Source organism: Pecten maximus, chromosome 12 (genome assembly GCF_902652985.1).
Source record: "Pecten maximus chromosome 12, xPecMax1.1, whole genome shotgun sequence".
NCBI classification, from domain to species: Eukaryota; Metazoa; Mollusca; class Bivalvia; order Pectinida; family Pectinidae; genus Pecten; species Pecten maximus.
Window position 1 is genome coordinate 25,666,677 of NC_047026.1, and position 18,568 is coordinate 25,685,244.

Here is an 18,568-nt window from a genome sequence, read left to right on the forward strand (position 1 = left end):
TGTTATCGCTATTTCTCAGAAAGTAATGAAGGGAGCTTTTTCAAATTTCATATGTAGGTTTCCCTTGATCCTAGTTATGCATATTTCATTTTGGAACCAGTCGGGGGGGGGGGGGGGGGGGGGGACATGGGCGACAGGCAGTCATCTTTGATTTTGACCATTTAAGTTTGTTATCACTTTTTCGAAGAAAGTACTGAAGGGATCTTTCTGAAATTTCATATGTAGTTCCCCTTGGTCCCTAATTATGCATATTGCATATTGGAACCAATCTGAAAACAACATGGCCGACAGGCAGCCATCTTGGATTTTGACAATTGAAGTTTGTCATCGCTATATTACAGAAGGTACTGAAGGGATCTTTCTCAAATTTCATATGTAGGTTCCCCTTGGTTCCTCGTATTACATTTTGGGACCAATCTAAAAACAACATGGCCTACAGACAGCCATTATCACTAAATCTCAAATTTCATATATAGGTTCCCCTTGTTTGAAAAGTACTGGAGGGATGTTTCTCAATTTACACATATTAGTAAGAGGAAGGGGGAAATGGAGAGAAGATCAATCTGACATGGGACCTGTAAAGATCATTCAATGGTGGGCGCCAAGATCCCTCTGGGATCTCTTGGTTTTTTTTTAGTCCATGGTGATAGATATTCATATTCTATTTCTCACATATACTGTTTAAGGTTATTCCAGTAAAATATCTACCAATCAGGGGAAATTTGTCAAACAGGAACCACCTAAAGAACTGAATGAAAACAGTATCATATGATAAACCACAGTGACACGTCGGCACCCACCATAGATTTCTATATTTCTGGAGTACATCTGTAGGATATATATGTATGACTGGAAAACTCTTTAAAATATCCTCAACATTTTCTCAGGATTATATTGGGAGATCCTCCTCTGACAGCAGATGTTTCACTTACAAATTACCTCTAATTAGAATTGTAATAATTGACTAATGTATCAGTAGTTTGTATTGAAGGGAATAGTATCAATGCACCATATGTTGGACATTGGAGTATTAAACAATACCAAATGTAACAAATTACCTCCCTTTACTGATGACGTAAAATATGGGATGGGGTTATTATTGTAAGGGGCATTGAAATAAAATTTGTTGGACCTTTCACTGAAATGCATTAGACGTTGTTAGGCTTATTAGTGATTCTACCATGTTTGCTATGTAACGCCAGTTTTGATTGGTTTAAAACCATGTATTATTTTCCAATAACCCATGCTCGTGCCAATAATACACTGTAGTGAGTCACGGCTGTTACAATTTTATATATCTAATATTCACACATTTTATAAAAGGTTACTATAGCCGAGTGGGCTAATGGGTTAGTCTTTCAATAAATTTTTATCACGATGTGAGTTCGAATCCTACGGAGGCCCCCCCTTTTATTTTTTTTATTTTTTTTTATCCTTTTTTTTTTCAAAATCAATGCCATATGATAGATGCTCTTGATCGTAGTACTGTATTGCCTGTATATTTCATCAACAAATAATGCAATACTCCAGAAATAAATTACAAGGTTTTCTCAGGGTTTCTTTGCTTTTTTTCTATTAGAAAGAGGTCGATCTCAGAACTAAACAGTACATGGTAGAATAGAAATAATCAACTTTGACTCGTGTATTGTTGCAGGATATACAACTCGGACGAGGATATCCTGCAACAATACATGAATCATCGTTAATTATTTCTTAAATAAATATGGTAACATTCAAACAAGGATACTTTCAGCTCAATGGCTATGAAATCTTATGGTGATGGTGGTAGCAAGGTTAATCTGTCACTTGTAAAATTTGTATTGTAATTTTTTGATAACTGCGAAACCTTAGGCCATGCTATTTGGTCAAAAGTAATTTTACCTGGGATGGAATGCTATGAAGTTGAAATAGAATCATTTTGACCTACACTTCAGCTGACATGAGTAAAATGATAATAGTTTGTCATTATAAGAATTCCATGTGTGGTCATTGGAGGCTATCCTGGGTAAAATGTCAACCTTGCCTGAAAATCACCGGGGTCAAATGTCAACCTTGCCTGAAAATCACCGGGGTCAAATGTCAACCTTGCCTGAAAATCACCGGGGTCAAATGTCAACCTTGCCTGAAAATCACCGGGGTCAAATGGCAACCTTGCCTGAAAATCACCGGGGTCAAATGTCAACCTTGCCTGAAAATCACTTGGGTCAAATGTAAACCTTGCCTAAAATCAGAATAACACTGGCATATGGTCATGGTATTGTGTCGAGGACAAAAAGTAAAACATGAAATTGAAATAATACAATTTTATTAGCCCAATAAATTTTATATGTAGTATACATGTATTAATAAAATATCACATATTTAATTAAAAATAGACTGATAAAATGGCACTTACACTGTTTATCAGTATCAAAAGTACATCACTAATAATGCTGATTTGTACAGAGGTAGTGATGGTATACTTTATCACAACCATTCTGAATACTGATACATTACTTAGTACTTAATGGCAATATTGTAAATAGATCATGCCAGTCGCCTGTTATCTTCAAAAGTCCAAGGATAAGAATAAATCTGACCCGGTATATTTTGCTATAAAAACGTATTACACAGAATATCTAACAGTATCTTCAGTAACACCAACTATATTTCACTGGTGTGGCTAATATTTTGATATTTTTCACTCTGAAGACACTGTTAGATATCCTCTATATATCTTAAATATTCTTTAAAAATATAAAACTCATATATAGAGGATATCTAACAGTGTCTTCAGTAATACCAAATATATTTCACGAGTGGGGCTAATATTTTGATATTTTTCACTCTGAAGACACTGTTAGATATCCTCTATATATCTTAAATATTCTTTAAAAATATAAAACTCATATACAGGTATACTGTATATGAAAATTTAAATTGAAACCAAATGAAGTTGATCAGCTGGTTGATTTAATGAGACAAATCTCATTATTATGAATAAAGGGAGACAACGCTTAACATAAATCTTGTTTGGTCCTGAAAATGTTAGGGTAACCTTAACATAAATCTGTTGTTTGGCCCAAAAATGTTAGGGTAACCTTAACATAAATCTGTTGTTTAGCCCAAAAATGTTAGGGTAACCTTAACATAAATCTGTTGTTTGGCCCTGAAATGTGAAGGTAACCTTAACATAAATCTGTTGTTTAGCCCTGAAAATGTAAAGGTAACCTTAACATCAATCTGTTGTTTGGCCCTGAAATGTTAGGGTAACCTTAACATAAATCTGTTGTTTGGCCCTAAAATATTAGGGTAACCTTAACATAAATCTGTTGTTTGGCCCTAAAATGTTGGGGTAACCTTAACATAAATCTGTTGTTTGGCCCTAAAATATTAGGGTAACCTTAACATAAATCTGTTGTTTGGCCCTAAAATGTTGGGGTAACCTTAACATAAATCTGTTGTTTGGCCCTAAAATGTTGGGGTAACCTTAACATAAATCTGTTGTTTGGCCCTAAAAATGTTAGGGTAACCTTAACATAAATCGGTTGTTTGGCCCAAAAATGTTAGGGTAACCTTTACATAAATCTGTTGTTTGGCCCAAAAATGTTAGGGTAACCTTAACATAAATCCATTGTTTGGCCCTGAAATATTAGGGTAACCTTTACATAAATCTGTTGTTTGGCCCAAAAATGTTAGGGTAACCTTAACATAAATCCATTGTTTGGCCCTGAAATATTAGGGTAACCTTAACATAAATCTGTTGTTTGGCCCTAAAATGTTAGGGTAACCTTAACATAAATCTGTTGTTTGGCCCTGAAATGTTAGGGTAAACGGTGAAAAAAATTATATTACATATTAATAGTTAATCTTTGACACCATGGTAATGTATATACATCGTATATAATATTTTCAAATAAATGTATTGGAAATTTCAATAAAGGTATCAAAATGAACTGTTTTGGTAATATTGTATTATACAACTGAAATAAGACCTGATGAAATGAAGATATTGAGGTTATATTGTACTGTAAATAGGTTGAGAATGTGTTAGCATTTTCATAGAACTGCCATTAAAATGGCAGGGCTTATTACCAGACTTGGGTTTATTTATAACTGTATCAACTATAAATACTCTAGTTATCATAACAATAAATTAAACTCAACAATTAGATTGTAATGTAAATATCACAGTTTCTATAAATTTTTGATTGTACAAGCTTTATCAATTGGTTATGCACCTTTTGTAATGGTGCATTTAAAAAAAAAATGATACTAATACAACATATAAGGAAAAATATTGGCCACATTAGTGTCAATACTTCCATATCAATAACAGTTTTGCTAGCTTTTCATTCAGAGACATGTACATGAAATGGATTTCTAGGATCATAGGAAATGAACTAAAAATTGATTTTCTGATACAATTCTAATGATCACAACATTCCATGGAGCTGATCAGGCTTGTGTATTGATGTTTGATTGTCTTATTACGTCTTGATATATAGCCAGTGTTTTATTTTAATTTTAGGATCAATTATGAACAGCAGCTTGGATTTCAATGATTTTCAGATGATTTCTTGGTTACTGGCTAAATATCTCAAGGCCTACATCACAGCCAATCATGAGAGCTATATATCAATACTGTAGTATGTTCAGGCAAATTAATGATAGCTCCTCTCCATTTGCAGATCTCAGTAATACAAATAAAATGTTGAGCTGGGTCTATCGCTACTTTTTAGAGTTCTGCTTGACATACTTTTTTTTGAAATGGGACAAAGTTGCCATGGCAGCCAACCTTCCAGCTGATCCCATAACACCGCCACCTGTAATACAGAATATATACCGGGGATAACTGGTGAAAAAAGGAACAAAGAATCTGAATGCCTATCATAGACAAGAGACAAAAGATTCAAATTGTTTATAACATAAACAAAAGGTAATCTGTTTGTCCAGTATATCCTAATGTAAGCTGTTCCTGAGAAATGGCAACAAAAAACTTCAACTGCCAAAATTATACAATTCAAACAGTGAATATGACTGAATATCATTCATGGTTGATAACTAGCAACTGAATATTAGTTTAGGTTAACAATATCAGTGTGAAACAAAGAAAATCTCAAATGATCAGGAGAAGAAATGTGTTAGTATTGAGAGAACACCCTATTTATAGTCTGGGATAGACTCATCTCGTAGATGTTAGTCAGAATCTAGCATTTTTCCAACTGCGTGTGTTACTTGGTAACCAGCAACCAATAGTGTTATATGTATGTAGATTAGCATTATGGAGACATAAAAGTACAGAAATATATTTGCCCCTCTGTTGGAATGGTGGTTAATACATTTGAAAGTATTAGTGTTTGGGAGAAATAATCAGAGAATACTAAATAAATTGTTATTTCAAATCATTAAAACAATTACAGACTTAAATGCTACGAGGAAAATCATATTTAAGAATGTACATGTATACTGTAAGATAAAAAAGAAGAATTCTACTAATCATTAATGTTCATATGGCATAGCAACACATTTGAAGTGGCATATAAATGTTAACATAAGGCGAGACAAAGTTTATTACTCATCATTTTATAGGTGAAAAAACAGGAGGATATATTTTTATTTTCATACCAAACATTATCCATTTTCTTATAAACTGCTTCAAAATGTGGGAACAATGCTTTACCATGGTTCTTTGTCTTTTTTTCACATTAATGAATATGTGTTTGTTGGTGATTCTTTGTCCTACATTATTCTCCTAAAGAATAATGACAGTGATTTTTTTTTATATATTACCCAAAACAATAATTGGGGGAGGGGGGCCTTGGTGACCTGTGCGGTACCAAAGGGACACTAATTACCTGGATGTGCTCCACTTCCACACAGATAAAGGCCCCTCACAGGAGATGTGTAGTTGCTGAGTCTGGTGGTTGGACGGGACATGTACAGTTGATCTAAACCCATTGTTCCATGGAAGATATTCTACATCACAAAAAGAACAATAGAATACAATTGTTTCTGTTATAGCCGACATCAGTACAAAGCAGTGTTTATTGATCAGTGACCTGTATAATGTTCTAGTTTCTGTACAAAGTAATAAATATTTATATCAAACCAAAAAGCTTTAAAAATATACTAATGTATAAAATTTAACAATATTTGTTATCCTACTAACCTTAATTATCTTTTCATGGCAATTGTCAAGGCGGTGCATGTTGTTAAAATCATGATCACTAAAGTATAGCGGTAAACCTGTAGATCACCTTTATTATGTTAATGCATCTTGACATTGCTGATTTAATTCAGTGCAAAAACTCTTCATATCTACGGACTGAATTCAATTATTGTGTTTTTGCATTTTGATACTCTCTATGTTAGTTTAACCCAGTTAATATACAGTGGGTGTGAGGAAATGAGAACTTACTCCTCCAGTTAGGTTGAATGTTTTCTCGAGATCTGGTGGAGTGAGGATGTCCCGTCCCACAACACTGGCCTTGAACCCTGGTGCATACCTTTCTATATCATCAAAGACTGCAAGAAACACAAGCAATTTCAATTCATAATAAATGTGGGTTTTTAAAAAAAAAAACATTTTCTTTGCATATCGTGATTTGTTATCAGATTTAAAATGATAGTCGCTCTTCACTAGGCTATATGTCAATTTTTTTCATGACCAAAGACAGAATTTAAGATTTCAAAATGAGCAGTGGATTACCAGTATCTGCATATTTGTTCCTGTTATGGTCATCCCACTCCTGACCGTCGGCCAAATGGTAAGGGGTGTACTGTGTAAACAAGAGGCAAACATGGCAGCCAGGGGGCGCCATGGTAGGGTCAAGACTTGTGGGAATCACCATCTCAATCATAGGCCTGGCAAAGATATCAACAGTTTTATGAATCTCCGTAACACAACTACATTCACTTTGATAATAAACTTTCATCGTGTACAAAACTCAAAACTCCCATGCTCCTGATCCAAGATAACTTAGAACAATTTTTACCAGCACTGTAATCAATAACCATGAGTTTTCCAAACAATTTTAATGACAATAAAATTTGGAGGCATTATTAAAATGATATTTAGTCCATCAAATACTTGTAAATATACTTGAGCAGTATATTCTTGTCTTTATAGTACAGTGTACTTTTTTGTGCTAATGAGAGTCACACTGCCAATTTATCATTGCAGGGATATGTCATTATTTTCCATTGTATTAAAATTTGAGAGTCACAAAATACACGCATTATCATTTTAAAGTATGAACATACCATATAATGTCTAAATAAACTCAAAGATCCTCACTTGCTAGAAAACCTGCCTGCCTGAGCATCCAAAAAGCCATCATGGATAAGATCAGAATGCTCGCAGTTGAGATGAATGGTTGCTCGATGATGTGGCATGACTTCATTTTTTCTAATATTGGGATCTGCCACAAAGTTTGGTAGTTCTTTTAAGGCAACATTGATCTTTGTCACAGGTGATGTGTAATCAAAGTTCCTGATCTCCGTCATCAAATCCTCAGGGAGATTACCCTGTACATACAAGTTATCTGCTGCATGATTGTCACATTCATATGTTTTAAAAATTAATACAACAGATTCAAAAGCATTTTCATATTTAAGTGTATAGAGACAGAAAGATAGAGAATTATAAACATGAACTTAAGCCATTATTTCAGTAGACTGGTGAACTTAATCCTCACCTCTGGTAACAGATCTAGATAAGTCACTTTTGGTGTAGCATTTGATAGAACAGCCTTGGCTTCAATGGCTGTTCCATCTTGTAAGAGCACTCCCTTTACAGAATTGTCACTGGTCAGAATTTCCTGAACGGGCTGAAAGAATGATACAAAACAAAATGACAAAATCAGTATCCATAGCAATATGTTCCACGATGTTATGATCATTAGAGCAATTATGCAAAAATAGTTTTCATCATATCATTCTACAGCCTTTAATTAAGCTATGACATAGTATTACATAATTTATACAGCAGGCTGAGTTTTTACCAACGTTGTTACAACGATAAGTGTAGCAGAGATGGCTATAGGTGGAACAGTCTTCTCCATGCTGATCAAACTAGAGTTGAAATGATGAGTTTGGTTTAGTATTGTTTAACATCCTATAAACAGGTATGATCATTTATAGGACAGCCTCCATTGTGTGCAGCATGTCTGTGTAGTATATGTGGTATGGTCATGTTTGTCTCCTTGTGATAGCACAGAACTGCTGCTGACTTTATAGTGCTACCTTACTGAAGAATACTTCCGAAGACATCCAGCAGGACACCCCATCCGGTCACATTATACTGACAACAGATGAACTAGTCCAAAAATGCTGGGCACTAAGCAGGAGTAGTAACTACCATTTTTATACATTCTGGTATTTCTCGACCAGGGGACAGAACCCAAAGCCTTCTTCAGAGGGTTCAACTAAAGGCAAAAAGTGAGGCCGTGTCTAGGGAGACATTAGGAAGAATAAAGTTGCTAGAAAAAAGAGGATATCCCAAATTTAGTTGAGATGGATCAGTATACTGTAAGCTTAATATTGCAGTAATGATCTAATTTAAGCATCTTTTTCATGCCAAAAGCATTCATCTATAAGTCATCTATACTAAAGGTAAAAGGTAAAATTCTTATGTCCTACCTGCAGGGCAGCAGTTGAGATGGATCAATATACTGTAAGCTTAATATTGCAGTTATGATCTTATTTAAGCATTTTTTTTTCATGCCAAAAGCATTCATAGGTCTATAATAAAATCATGATTCTGCTAACCACAGTTCCTATACATTTTCTACAGAGAGCATTGTTAGTGCCTCAATTCACCAGAAGACTAATCTTTCTTAAGTCAGTTATGCACTTAAAGAGTGTGTCAAAGTAAGTTTACAGTGTTGGTCTAGAATTTTGAGTTATTTTAAATTTGGGTATAAATGCCACACATATAAAGGTACATGTCCGTAACAATAAGATCAATGACCTTGACCCTTAAACTTTGACTTTGTTCTGTTGTGAAAGTACCAGTACCTTGATTTTAATGATAGTAAACATATAATTATCAATTAATCTTCTGTTTAAGGGCAGTTCTAAAATTATCATGTCACAAAATCCATAACCTTTTTGAAAGTGACAAAATATTGATAAATATCCATTAAATGATTCATCCATATTCGACCTTTAACCTCTGACAAGATAAATACAAGGGTATCAAAATATTGGTATGAACACTTATACAGTATACCCCACTGAATATAATATTCTGGAAAAGAAAATATCTAAAAAGACAAATTAACAGGCAACTATCATACAAACCTATCAGTACATTACATAGTTTTTATTATTATAAAGATCAGGTTTCATCAATAACGCTAATTCAGAATATTGTCAATCAGCAAAAAAGAAGTGTTTTCCTGACAATTTGTTTGTTTGTTTGTTTTTGTTTAACGTCCTATTAACAGCCAGGGTCATTTAAGGACGTGCCAGGTTTTAAAGGTGGAGGAAAGCCGGAGTACTCGGAGAGAAACCATCGGCCTACGGCCAGTACCTGGCAACTGCCCCACGTAGGTTTCAAACTCGTAACCGAGAGGTGGCGGGCTAGTGATAAAGTGTCTGGACACCTTAACCACTCGGCCACCGCGGCCCCTGTTTCCTGACAAACCAAAAACACTGATACCATATAAGCAATAGGTAATTGAGCCAGGAGTAGGTTTTCAGCCAAAGTATACTGACTGTTGATAATGTTATACACACCGCCTCAGTGAAGATGCTGGCCCCTCTATCCACAGCACAGTTAGCGATTGATTGGGACACTGCCCCCATGCCCCCTTTGACAATTCCCCACGCCCCCTTTACGCCCTCCAACTCCCCCATCACATGGTGCAGAAGCACATACCTGTAACGAGAAACAAAGTTACAGGTGCAATTTCATGAACAGAAAAACATGTCTTTTCATTTGTGTTTTAAATTAGATTTAATTCGGAGACTGGGCTTCAATCATAGATACCCCCATACCTTAAGTGTAAAAAATGTAGCATATATAGCAATAAACGTGGCAAATCTGAAGATATATGTTGGTGGAAATTCTCCTAGCAATTTTGTTGAACAACTTCCATTTTTAAAGTGTTAAAAATGTTTCTTCCTCATTTCATTCAGTGTCACACAATGTCCATACATGAAAGAGTAGCTGTGGTATACTCCAGAAATCTGCAAATATGCTGTTATTCTGTACTTCAGGTCAGGGTCAAAGATCAAGTGAAGATATAAGTTAACCCACTTTATCATGTGACACATTGACTTTCTTAAACGTAATTCAGTCACACAAAGTTGTTTTCTGTATAGGAAACAGTCAATATATAGTCTATAAAATTTTATTTTTTTTAAGTATTTGTGGTTTAAGGTCAATTGAAAATGTTAAGTAGATGGAGGTTACAGTGAACATATTTTATCATGCAACATTTCCTTTCCATAATTCACCTCAACATACTGTCTTATAAAGTTAATACCCACCAGGTACAATATCATCAAGTAGCTGAGATACTGACCCACAGTACTGGGTACGTACTCACCCACTGCCCGGTGTCTTTGGACTGATCATAGCTCCGATGACCGAGTCTGTGGCTAGTGTTGCCTTCAAAGGCTCAGACTCAAACCATTTGTCCAGAATCTGGAATCAAATATCACAGCGGTCTTATATCTAATTAGACAACCATAAACATTTCAAAGTATTTTCTTTGTTTTAAAATGAAAAACCCCCTATAGAAATTAAACTTTGCACATGCACATATGGAATTTCTCTATCAAGTAAATTATTGCACGTTTGATTTTAATTTTAGACATTTATAAGTAACTAGTAGAAACCGTTAAATTGATTAGATATGACAACCATGACATAAAGGCATAATTAAAATTGTGATAAAATTTAATAGGCATAATCACAGGTAACATGTGTAAGCTCAAAACATTATTGTGTAAATGTCAAGTAGTGATTCAACATACAGATACAAATATTTGATTCATAATTTTTGAATTATTACTAATAAAACCTATATTAATTAGAAAAGTTTTAATTCAATAGAAATCAGAATTTTACAGCTGAGATCATTTGACTGAAGTTAGATTTTCTTTTTCATTTACACAAAGTATACCTTTGTAGTTGGTGCAGTCATCAGTTCGTAAAAGGCATCAGTCTCCTTTCCCAGGGATTTGACTGCAGTAAAAAGTAAATAAATTTAAACATTACTTCACTCATTTACTAACAGATAGATATCAATCTTTATTCCAACTTGAAAAAAGCAAGTACCTTTTTAGAAATATATTTCCTTTTGTTGAAAAAGTACAAAAAAGTTGTTTCATTTGATGTTACATCATATAAAAACAATATATTTAATTGTTTACACACCTAATAGACCTTGATATATTGATATACAATTTTCTGACCCAAGGTACAATGCATTAATTATTCTGTATATGTATGAGTGACAATCTAACAAATTAAATCATAAGAATCAGATTTTCTCTTTTATGGCTGAACTCGGCTGTTATTGGGAATGGATAATAGCAATGACTGTAATAAATCGAGTTCATGACACTTAAATACGTTCATTTTTGTTGTGTTTCAAACAAATAACAATACACAAAGAGGGTATATAATTATATCATATTTGGAAATTTGATTTAACAAAGAACCATACAATAAAGAAAATATCTTTATACAGCTTTTGTGTGCATGTTACAGCATAAATATTTTGACAGCAGAAAAGTCAAGACAAAATTCTGAAATAGATGTTTTCACACCCGTGACCGTTTTGGGCCACACCCTCATGCCCCTGTGGATGTCAGCAACTTGTGTAGGTTTTGAGCCTCTGTCCCTAAAGATCCTTTCTAACTAGGAGTATTGGCAATGTCAAATGGTAAACTTCAGAGAAGACAATGAAAGCTCTGCGACACTTTGAGCTCCATTTTATACATAATATTTTTCCTCTACATATACACGACACCAATGGTCAAACATTTGGTTTACTATAATGTTTAACCATCATGGTGACAAATCATCCTGTACATATAGTGTAACAGGCACATGCATTAACCCATGCACAAATCAATAAGGGACATTTCACGACTCCTTAGGGAACAAATCATGACTCCATAGGGAACAATTCACGACTCCATAGGGAATAATTCATGACTCCATAGGGAATATTTCATGACTCCATAGGGAACATTCCATGACTTCATAGGGAACAATTCACGACTCCATAGGAAACATTTCAAGACTTATTAGGGAACATTTCATGACTTCATAGAGAAAATTGTATGACTCCATGCAAAGGGATTTTTTTTTATATACTTATAAATTACATATGCTTAATTGTTATTTAAAAGTCTGAAATCAGTAAAAAGACTGAGCTTTTTGTCTCTGCAGTCCATGGTATTGATGTACTTAATACTGCAATACATGTACATAGACGTGTCCAGCCACAAAACAAGGCCCCTATTTCATCAATATTCCTTAACTTATAAAAAAAACTCATGAATGTTAATCAAGTGATGCTTTTCTATTGAAAATTTTAAGTAAGGAAATTTCCTTACATTAAGGAACATTGATGAAACTATAGGGCCAGACAATGTATAAGCTATACTGTATAACATGAAACATTCAATGTGTATTAACCTTTGTTGTTACAGAACCACAAATATAAAAACAATGAAAATTGTTTTAAGTGTTATTGTTATTAATAATTTGTTGCATGGGCTAACCAGGAGAATTTGTACCAACAAAGTGATTTGAAAGCACCAAACCAGAAAAGAAAGTACACACCATCATTTCCTGTAATACAGTATCAGTTATTGTATTGTCTTTTATGGGAATCAAACAATAAGTGTTTTATTATCCTTATTGTACTATTGTCAGAGATAATCCACAAACAAGACACCACCAAACCATGCGACAACCAAACCAACTATTACCGCAGTAATTACCTCCAGTGGTTTCCTAGGCAACAGAAGGTAGAACATCATTAGGGTGACATCATTGTGGGTCAATCAAAATATAGATTAGATACGTTTTTCATGGATAAAATATTCATATATTGTCACACTACAAGGCATTAAAGTTACCTCCCCTCCCTATACCATTACAAGGCATCAAAGTTATCTCCCCTCCCTATACCACTACAAGGCATTAAAGTTATCTCCCCTCCCTATACCACTACAAGGCATTAAAGTTATCTCCCCTCCCTATACCACTACAAGGCATTAAAGTTATCTCCCCTCCCTATACCACTACAAGGTGTTAAAGTTATCTCCCCTCCCTATACCACTACAAGGTGTTAAAGTTACCTCCCCTTCCTATACCACTACAAGGTGTTAAAGTTATCTCCCCTCCCTATACCACTACAAGGCATTAAAGTTATCTCCCCTTCCTATACCACTACAAGGCATCAAAGTTACCTCCCCTCCCTATACCATTACAAGGAGTCAAAGCTACCTCCCCTCCCTATACCACTACAAGGTGTTAAAGTTACCTCCCCTCCCTATACCACTACAAGGTGTTAAAGTTATCTCCCCTCCCTATACCACTACAAGGCATTAAAGTTATCTCCCCTTCCTATACCACTACAAGGCATCAAAGTTACCTCCCCTCCCTATACCATTACAAGGAGTCAAAGCTACCTCCCCTCCCTATACCACTACAAGGTGTTAAAGTTACCTCCCCTTCCTATACCACTACAAGGCATCAAAGTTACCTCCCCTTCCTATACCATTACAAGGAGTCAAAGCTACCTCCCCTCCCTATACCACTACATGGTGTTAAAGTTATCTCCCCTTCCTATACCATTACAAGGAGTCATTTCCCCTACCAGGTATTTCAATACCAGCCGACCAGTTTTATTACCCACCATTAATATTCCAAGGGCTATGTTCATTTTCACTTTCTGCACTCCTGGAATATGTCATGGCATTTAAATTAAATGTCTATTGGATTGGTGTCTGGAAAAACAAAACCTGACAAACGCTAAGCTTATACATTTCTTTTGAAGATTACAGAGGAGCAACAAACAAGTTCAATAAGTAGTCCATGTAATTGTATGGTGACCCCAAGATTCATTTCATTCACATCAGAGGATCTGGCCTTTTTGTTTTTTTCCTAAAAGCCATGATATAATTCCAAGAATGCAGAAAGTGAAGGTGAACCTATCCCTGGAGTATGTAGAAAGTTATTTTCCCTACTAAAACAGACAACAACGCTGTCCTGCAGGTAGGGCTCAATAATTGTACTTGCTGCCCCCATTGAACACACATTCACCTCATACATTCATCTCACACACAGAGAGGCCCTCCTGATGACCATACCTGTTGATAGGACTTAAAACAGTATTAGACCATATCAAGGTGACAAAGTTATCTCCCCTAGAATGTTCCACGACAAGGTGACAAAGTTATCTCCCCTACCATATGTCATCACAAAATGACAAAAAAAGTGTTTCCCTTATCTGGTTACTGTACATTGGGTACAAAAACTCATTATGACTACATTGTGTATATTTACCAACTAAAGAGATCATTCAGTCCATGCCAATACCATCATGAATGTTTCCTTCACACCATATAAATATTTCAACATTTAAGTATTTTGCCTGCGACAAATTACAACCAATAGTTCATATCAGTTTAGACTTGTGAGAGGCGAGTCTGGTGACCACTGACACAGTTACATGTAACACTTTTAGCAAACAAATATAGCTAAACAATTTGAAGTTTGATTGGTTTTCTGTTTATTGGACTACCATAGTGATTATATACTTACAAGACTTGAGAAGGGTAAATATGGCAGGCAGACTTTTGAGTTGATCTCGAATATTGTTTGCCATGACACTTGGTAAGTGGACTGGGGCAGTGTCCATCAGGGGCTCAATAGCTGACACGATGTGTTCTAGTTGTTTCTCATATTCAAACCAATTCTAGAAATGTAAATAAAAGCATCTTTTACAAAAAAGAAAATATATGTATAGGTCATCAAGACAGTGCTAGACACAAAACAGAAAATCAAGGTCACAGTGACCTTGACATGTTTCATCCTTACCAACTCAGAATGGTATGAATATGTTAAAAGGAAATTGAGTAATAGTGAGTGAGCAGTGATACTCATGCCCATAATTAATGTTTGAGAAGAGACATCACTCTGATTCACCTTTCAGTCCTAGGAGTGACAGCATTTTCACTTCTGATATTTGTTTATTACTTTACATGCATAAAAAAATTAATGAATAATTGATTTGCCTTTGAAAATCTATTTACATATTTACCTTTGCATCTTTCTGAGAGAACTGCGCAATAGACTCAGCTGTCTTTTTGCTGTCCCTGTGAAGAAGGAGGGACCTTGCTTTTCCGTCCCTGCCCCCAGGTTTCAGGAGGGGTGTGTATGAGCTGGGGTCGCGAAGATATACCTCCAGTCCATACTTCTATATAACCAAGGAATAAGACAAATGAAATATTGAATATCTTAAGTGAAAATATGATATCTATACTTTCTGTACTGGATGATTTTTCTTTCTAACATCTTTAAATGTAACGGACATCTACACAACAAGAAAGTCAGTCTGTACTGTTAATTGTGCATATGTTATTATTTGACAAGATACAGCACTAAAATCCAAAGTTACTCTTTAAATGTAAAAAAAAAAAGATGAAAATTCATTTTTTTTTTTTTGTAAATAATAAAGCTATGCAACTTTTATTAATACATATACTGGAAAACGTAATGATCAAAATCTCAGTTTTTTCAACTTCAAAGAGAATAGTAAATTAACACTTTGAAATATTAAACATGTGTAAATACAAAAATGTAATTTAATGATGGTAATAAGATGGCAGATGGATTCTGATATTAATTTAGAGCCTACTGTTAAACAAATTACATTTACATCTAATTGATATTTCTAAAAATAGGTTTCACTTACAATGCTTTTATATTTCATGTTAAGGTTCTTACAAATGAATTAATTTACCTTAAGTTCCAGATCTTGTACTATCTTTGGTCTCAGTAGACTTAAGACATATGATGCCCGAGAAAATTTGAAACCTGTAAAAAAAAAAAAAAATTGTTTTTTTTTGTAATATGACGATATCTTGGTGACTAAAGCTATATAGTCAACAATCCATCTAGCACCATTAATCATGATGAAGCAAAACATACATTTAAAATGAAATGCTGATGACAGGTACTGATGAAATGGTGTCTATATACAATACATAGAGGTAAAGAATGTGAGCAATGCTCACCATACTAACTGGACTGTCAGGCTATTGTATTGATCTTGGTAATAATCAAGCTGTCAAGATGAAGCTGCCATATACATTGTCTATTGTTGAATTGCCACTTCAATACACCAAACTTGAAAACTTACTTCCCCTGTATGTTCTCTTTTTATAAACATTTGTATATCATAGCAAATCTTAATGGAACTTTGGATGTTATTACAGTCCTTGAAAATGTTCATCAATGCCAGCCAGGAAATGAAATGATTAATCACCAGGTCTGTCCATTGTTCATAAATCTCACCATTCTTCCAATCGGTCCAATTGTACTTACCAGGAATTATCTCTTCCGTCACAGCGGCGCCCCCTATAATATGTCTCCTCTCTAAAACACACACACTGAGTCCTGCCTCCTGTAGGTAGGCTGCCTGGTTATTGTTAAATAAGATAATAAGATTTTTCAAATGTGTAAATATCATAGAGTGTAAACAAGTATCCAACTCCAATACACCACAAAGATCTTTTTAATTGGAGGAACAGGAATGTAACTGATACCTAGCATGAAGGCTTAGCATGAGTTCCTATCCTTCAAGTCCATATATACATTGTATTTGTCATACGTAATCAAAGTATCACAGACTGTAGAACAATGCAATTACTTATTATTATTAGGGGCCCTACACCACATTTCTCCAATAAATTAAGCAGATGTCCTCACAAATGTGTGTAAAGTTGTGCATACAAATTCTAGCTGTAATGCAACAATCAACATTATGAACAATTGGTTTACTTTGCAAATAAAAGATTTCTATAAAAAAAAGTTCCCCTTTGAAAATAAAATGGAAGAACCAAGAAGGTCTTTAAGATTAAATGATTTTATACTTACTGACACCAATCCATTATGTCCTGTTAAAAAATAACATGACTTTTAAAAAAGCCAAATGTATCAGTTCACTATTTTATGTGATAAACATCTTATCATTAACATAAGCATGACTGTGTATTAACTTATACGTGTATGCAAATATAACACATACACTGATACAGTTTGTATGTACATACATTCATTTAACATCATTACTATGTATCTAATAAGATTCCGATTGTTTAATTTTTTTATGAACTTTTTTTTGCAAGTTTCTGTTCTTTAATAGGATTTTACTGAAAATCATTTCTTACCTGCTCCAACTATAATGACATCATATTTCGATTTCAGGTCACTTTTACTTTTAACGGTGCACGTTGTGCTGTATTTGCAGTTTGGCTGACGCCAATTCCGAATTGCACTGTTATATATTGTACCATATATCACATTTAACTTCCCTCTAAACGCCATTCTCGAGATTGTTTAGACAAACATACATGCAAATATAACACATTCAGTGCAAACTCAAAGCACCTGTGCAACTTTACAGTAGCTTTTCCTCGATGACAGACGCCATTTTCTGGTCATGTGACCTTCGTTTAGGGATTGTATCAAAATGTAGTTTCAAATATTGATAACTTATTTTTTCAATTAATTTAATTCATCAAGCTGTTGGACATAGATACTTAGCTCAATCTTTGTTTCTCTATTATATGATGAAGAGACGTAAACTTATTGCCTTGGAAATAAATACAAAATATTCCGGAATTTACGGTAATAACGTGCGGATATTAGTTGTTAATTACAAAATCATGTGATACGTCTAACTTCCGGCGAATAAAAATGGAGAGACACCTTGTTCCGCTAGTTGCTGTTACGGGATTTTGGGCCGTCGTGGGGATTGTTTTCCCCATTTTGGCCCAATTTTTCATGAGAGGATCGCCAAACAAAGGGTTTGTATCTATTAGATTAGCCATGACTTGATACATCTTCCCTGAAAAAAGGATATGATCTTCCTTCGTGAGGTGGCATATGATCATGAGTTGGCAATCAGATTGACACTGACAACAGAGGAATGCCCTACAGTTACGGATATGTGATTGTAGATTCTCTGTATTTACACGTAAACATTTCAAAAAAAAATACCGAACTTGGAAGCATATATTTGTCTACTAAAATAGGTATAGATATAGTTACACATGCTGATATCTGACTGTAATTTTTGTAATGTGGAAAAGCACAAAGTGAAGCTCAGCGAAAATAATAACGAAAAAAAACAAAACAAATATAGCTTTGAAGTATCTGTATCTGTATAGGTACGTCGCAGGTCCCAATTCTGTTCTTTTTTCGCGACGGAGAGAGAGAGAAGGAACAGCACTTTATTGGTGTTGCTTTGAGAGGGATAGTTTTGAATCCCTCCACTGTTCTGGCGCACACAATATTGTCGTCCAGATGGTTGCAGTCAACTACTGT

At 34.7% G+C, this 18,568-nt stretch overlaps 1 protein-coding gene across 1 annotated transcript; it reads right to left on the reverse strand.

Moving 5' to 3' along the window:
- Nucleotides 1–3,188: 3,188 nt before the first annotated feature.
- On the reverse strand, nt 3,189–17,693 carry LOC117339435 (pyridine nucleotide-disulfide oxidoreductase domain-containing protein 2-like). Its single transcript, XM_033901010.1, has 15 exons — nt 17,410–17,693; nt 17,117–17,136; nt 16,565–16,658; nt 15,981–16,054; nt 15,279–15,434; nt 14,780–14,933; nt 11,118–11,179; nt 10,539–10,636; nt 9,724–9,865; nt 7,680–7,811; nt 7,280–7,509; nt 6,692–6,846; nt 6,401–6,507; nt 5,838–5,958; nt 3,189–4,805 (listed from the first exon to the last, which is right to left on the reverse strand). Exons 1-15 carry the CDS (start codon nt 17,564–17,566, stop codon nt 4,711–4,713), a joined length of 1,797 nt encoding a protein of 598 aa, XP_033756901.1. The 5' UTR covers nt 17,567–17,693; the 3' UTR covers nt 3,189–4,710.
- Between the last annotated feature and the right edge of the window lie 875 nt (nt 17,694–18,568).

What these genes read in the sequence shown, in the direction of transcription:
- LOC117339435 (XM_033901010.1), bottom strand. Translation starts at nt 17,566, where the DNA reads ATGGCGTTTAGAGGGAAGTTAAATGTGATATATGGTACAATATATAAC. An exon ending in TGTCATTATAGTTGGAGCAG is followed by an intron (nt 17,137 to 17,409) that starts GTAAGAAATGAT and finishes ATTTTTTAACAG; the next exon opens with GACATAATGGATTGGTGTCA. An exon ending in ATTTACCCTTCTCAAGTCTT is followed by an intron (nt 11,180 to 14,779) that starts GTAAGTATATAA and finishes TTTTTACTGCAG; the next exon opens with TCAAATCCCTGGGAAAGGAG.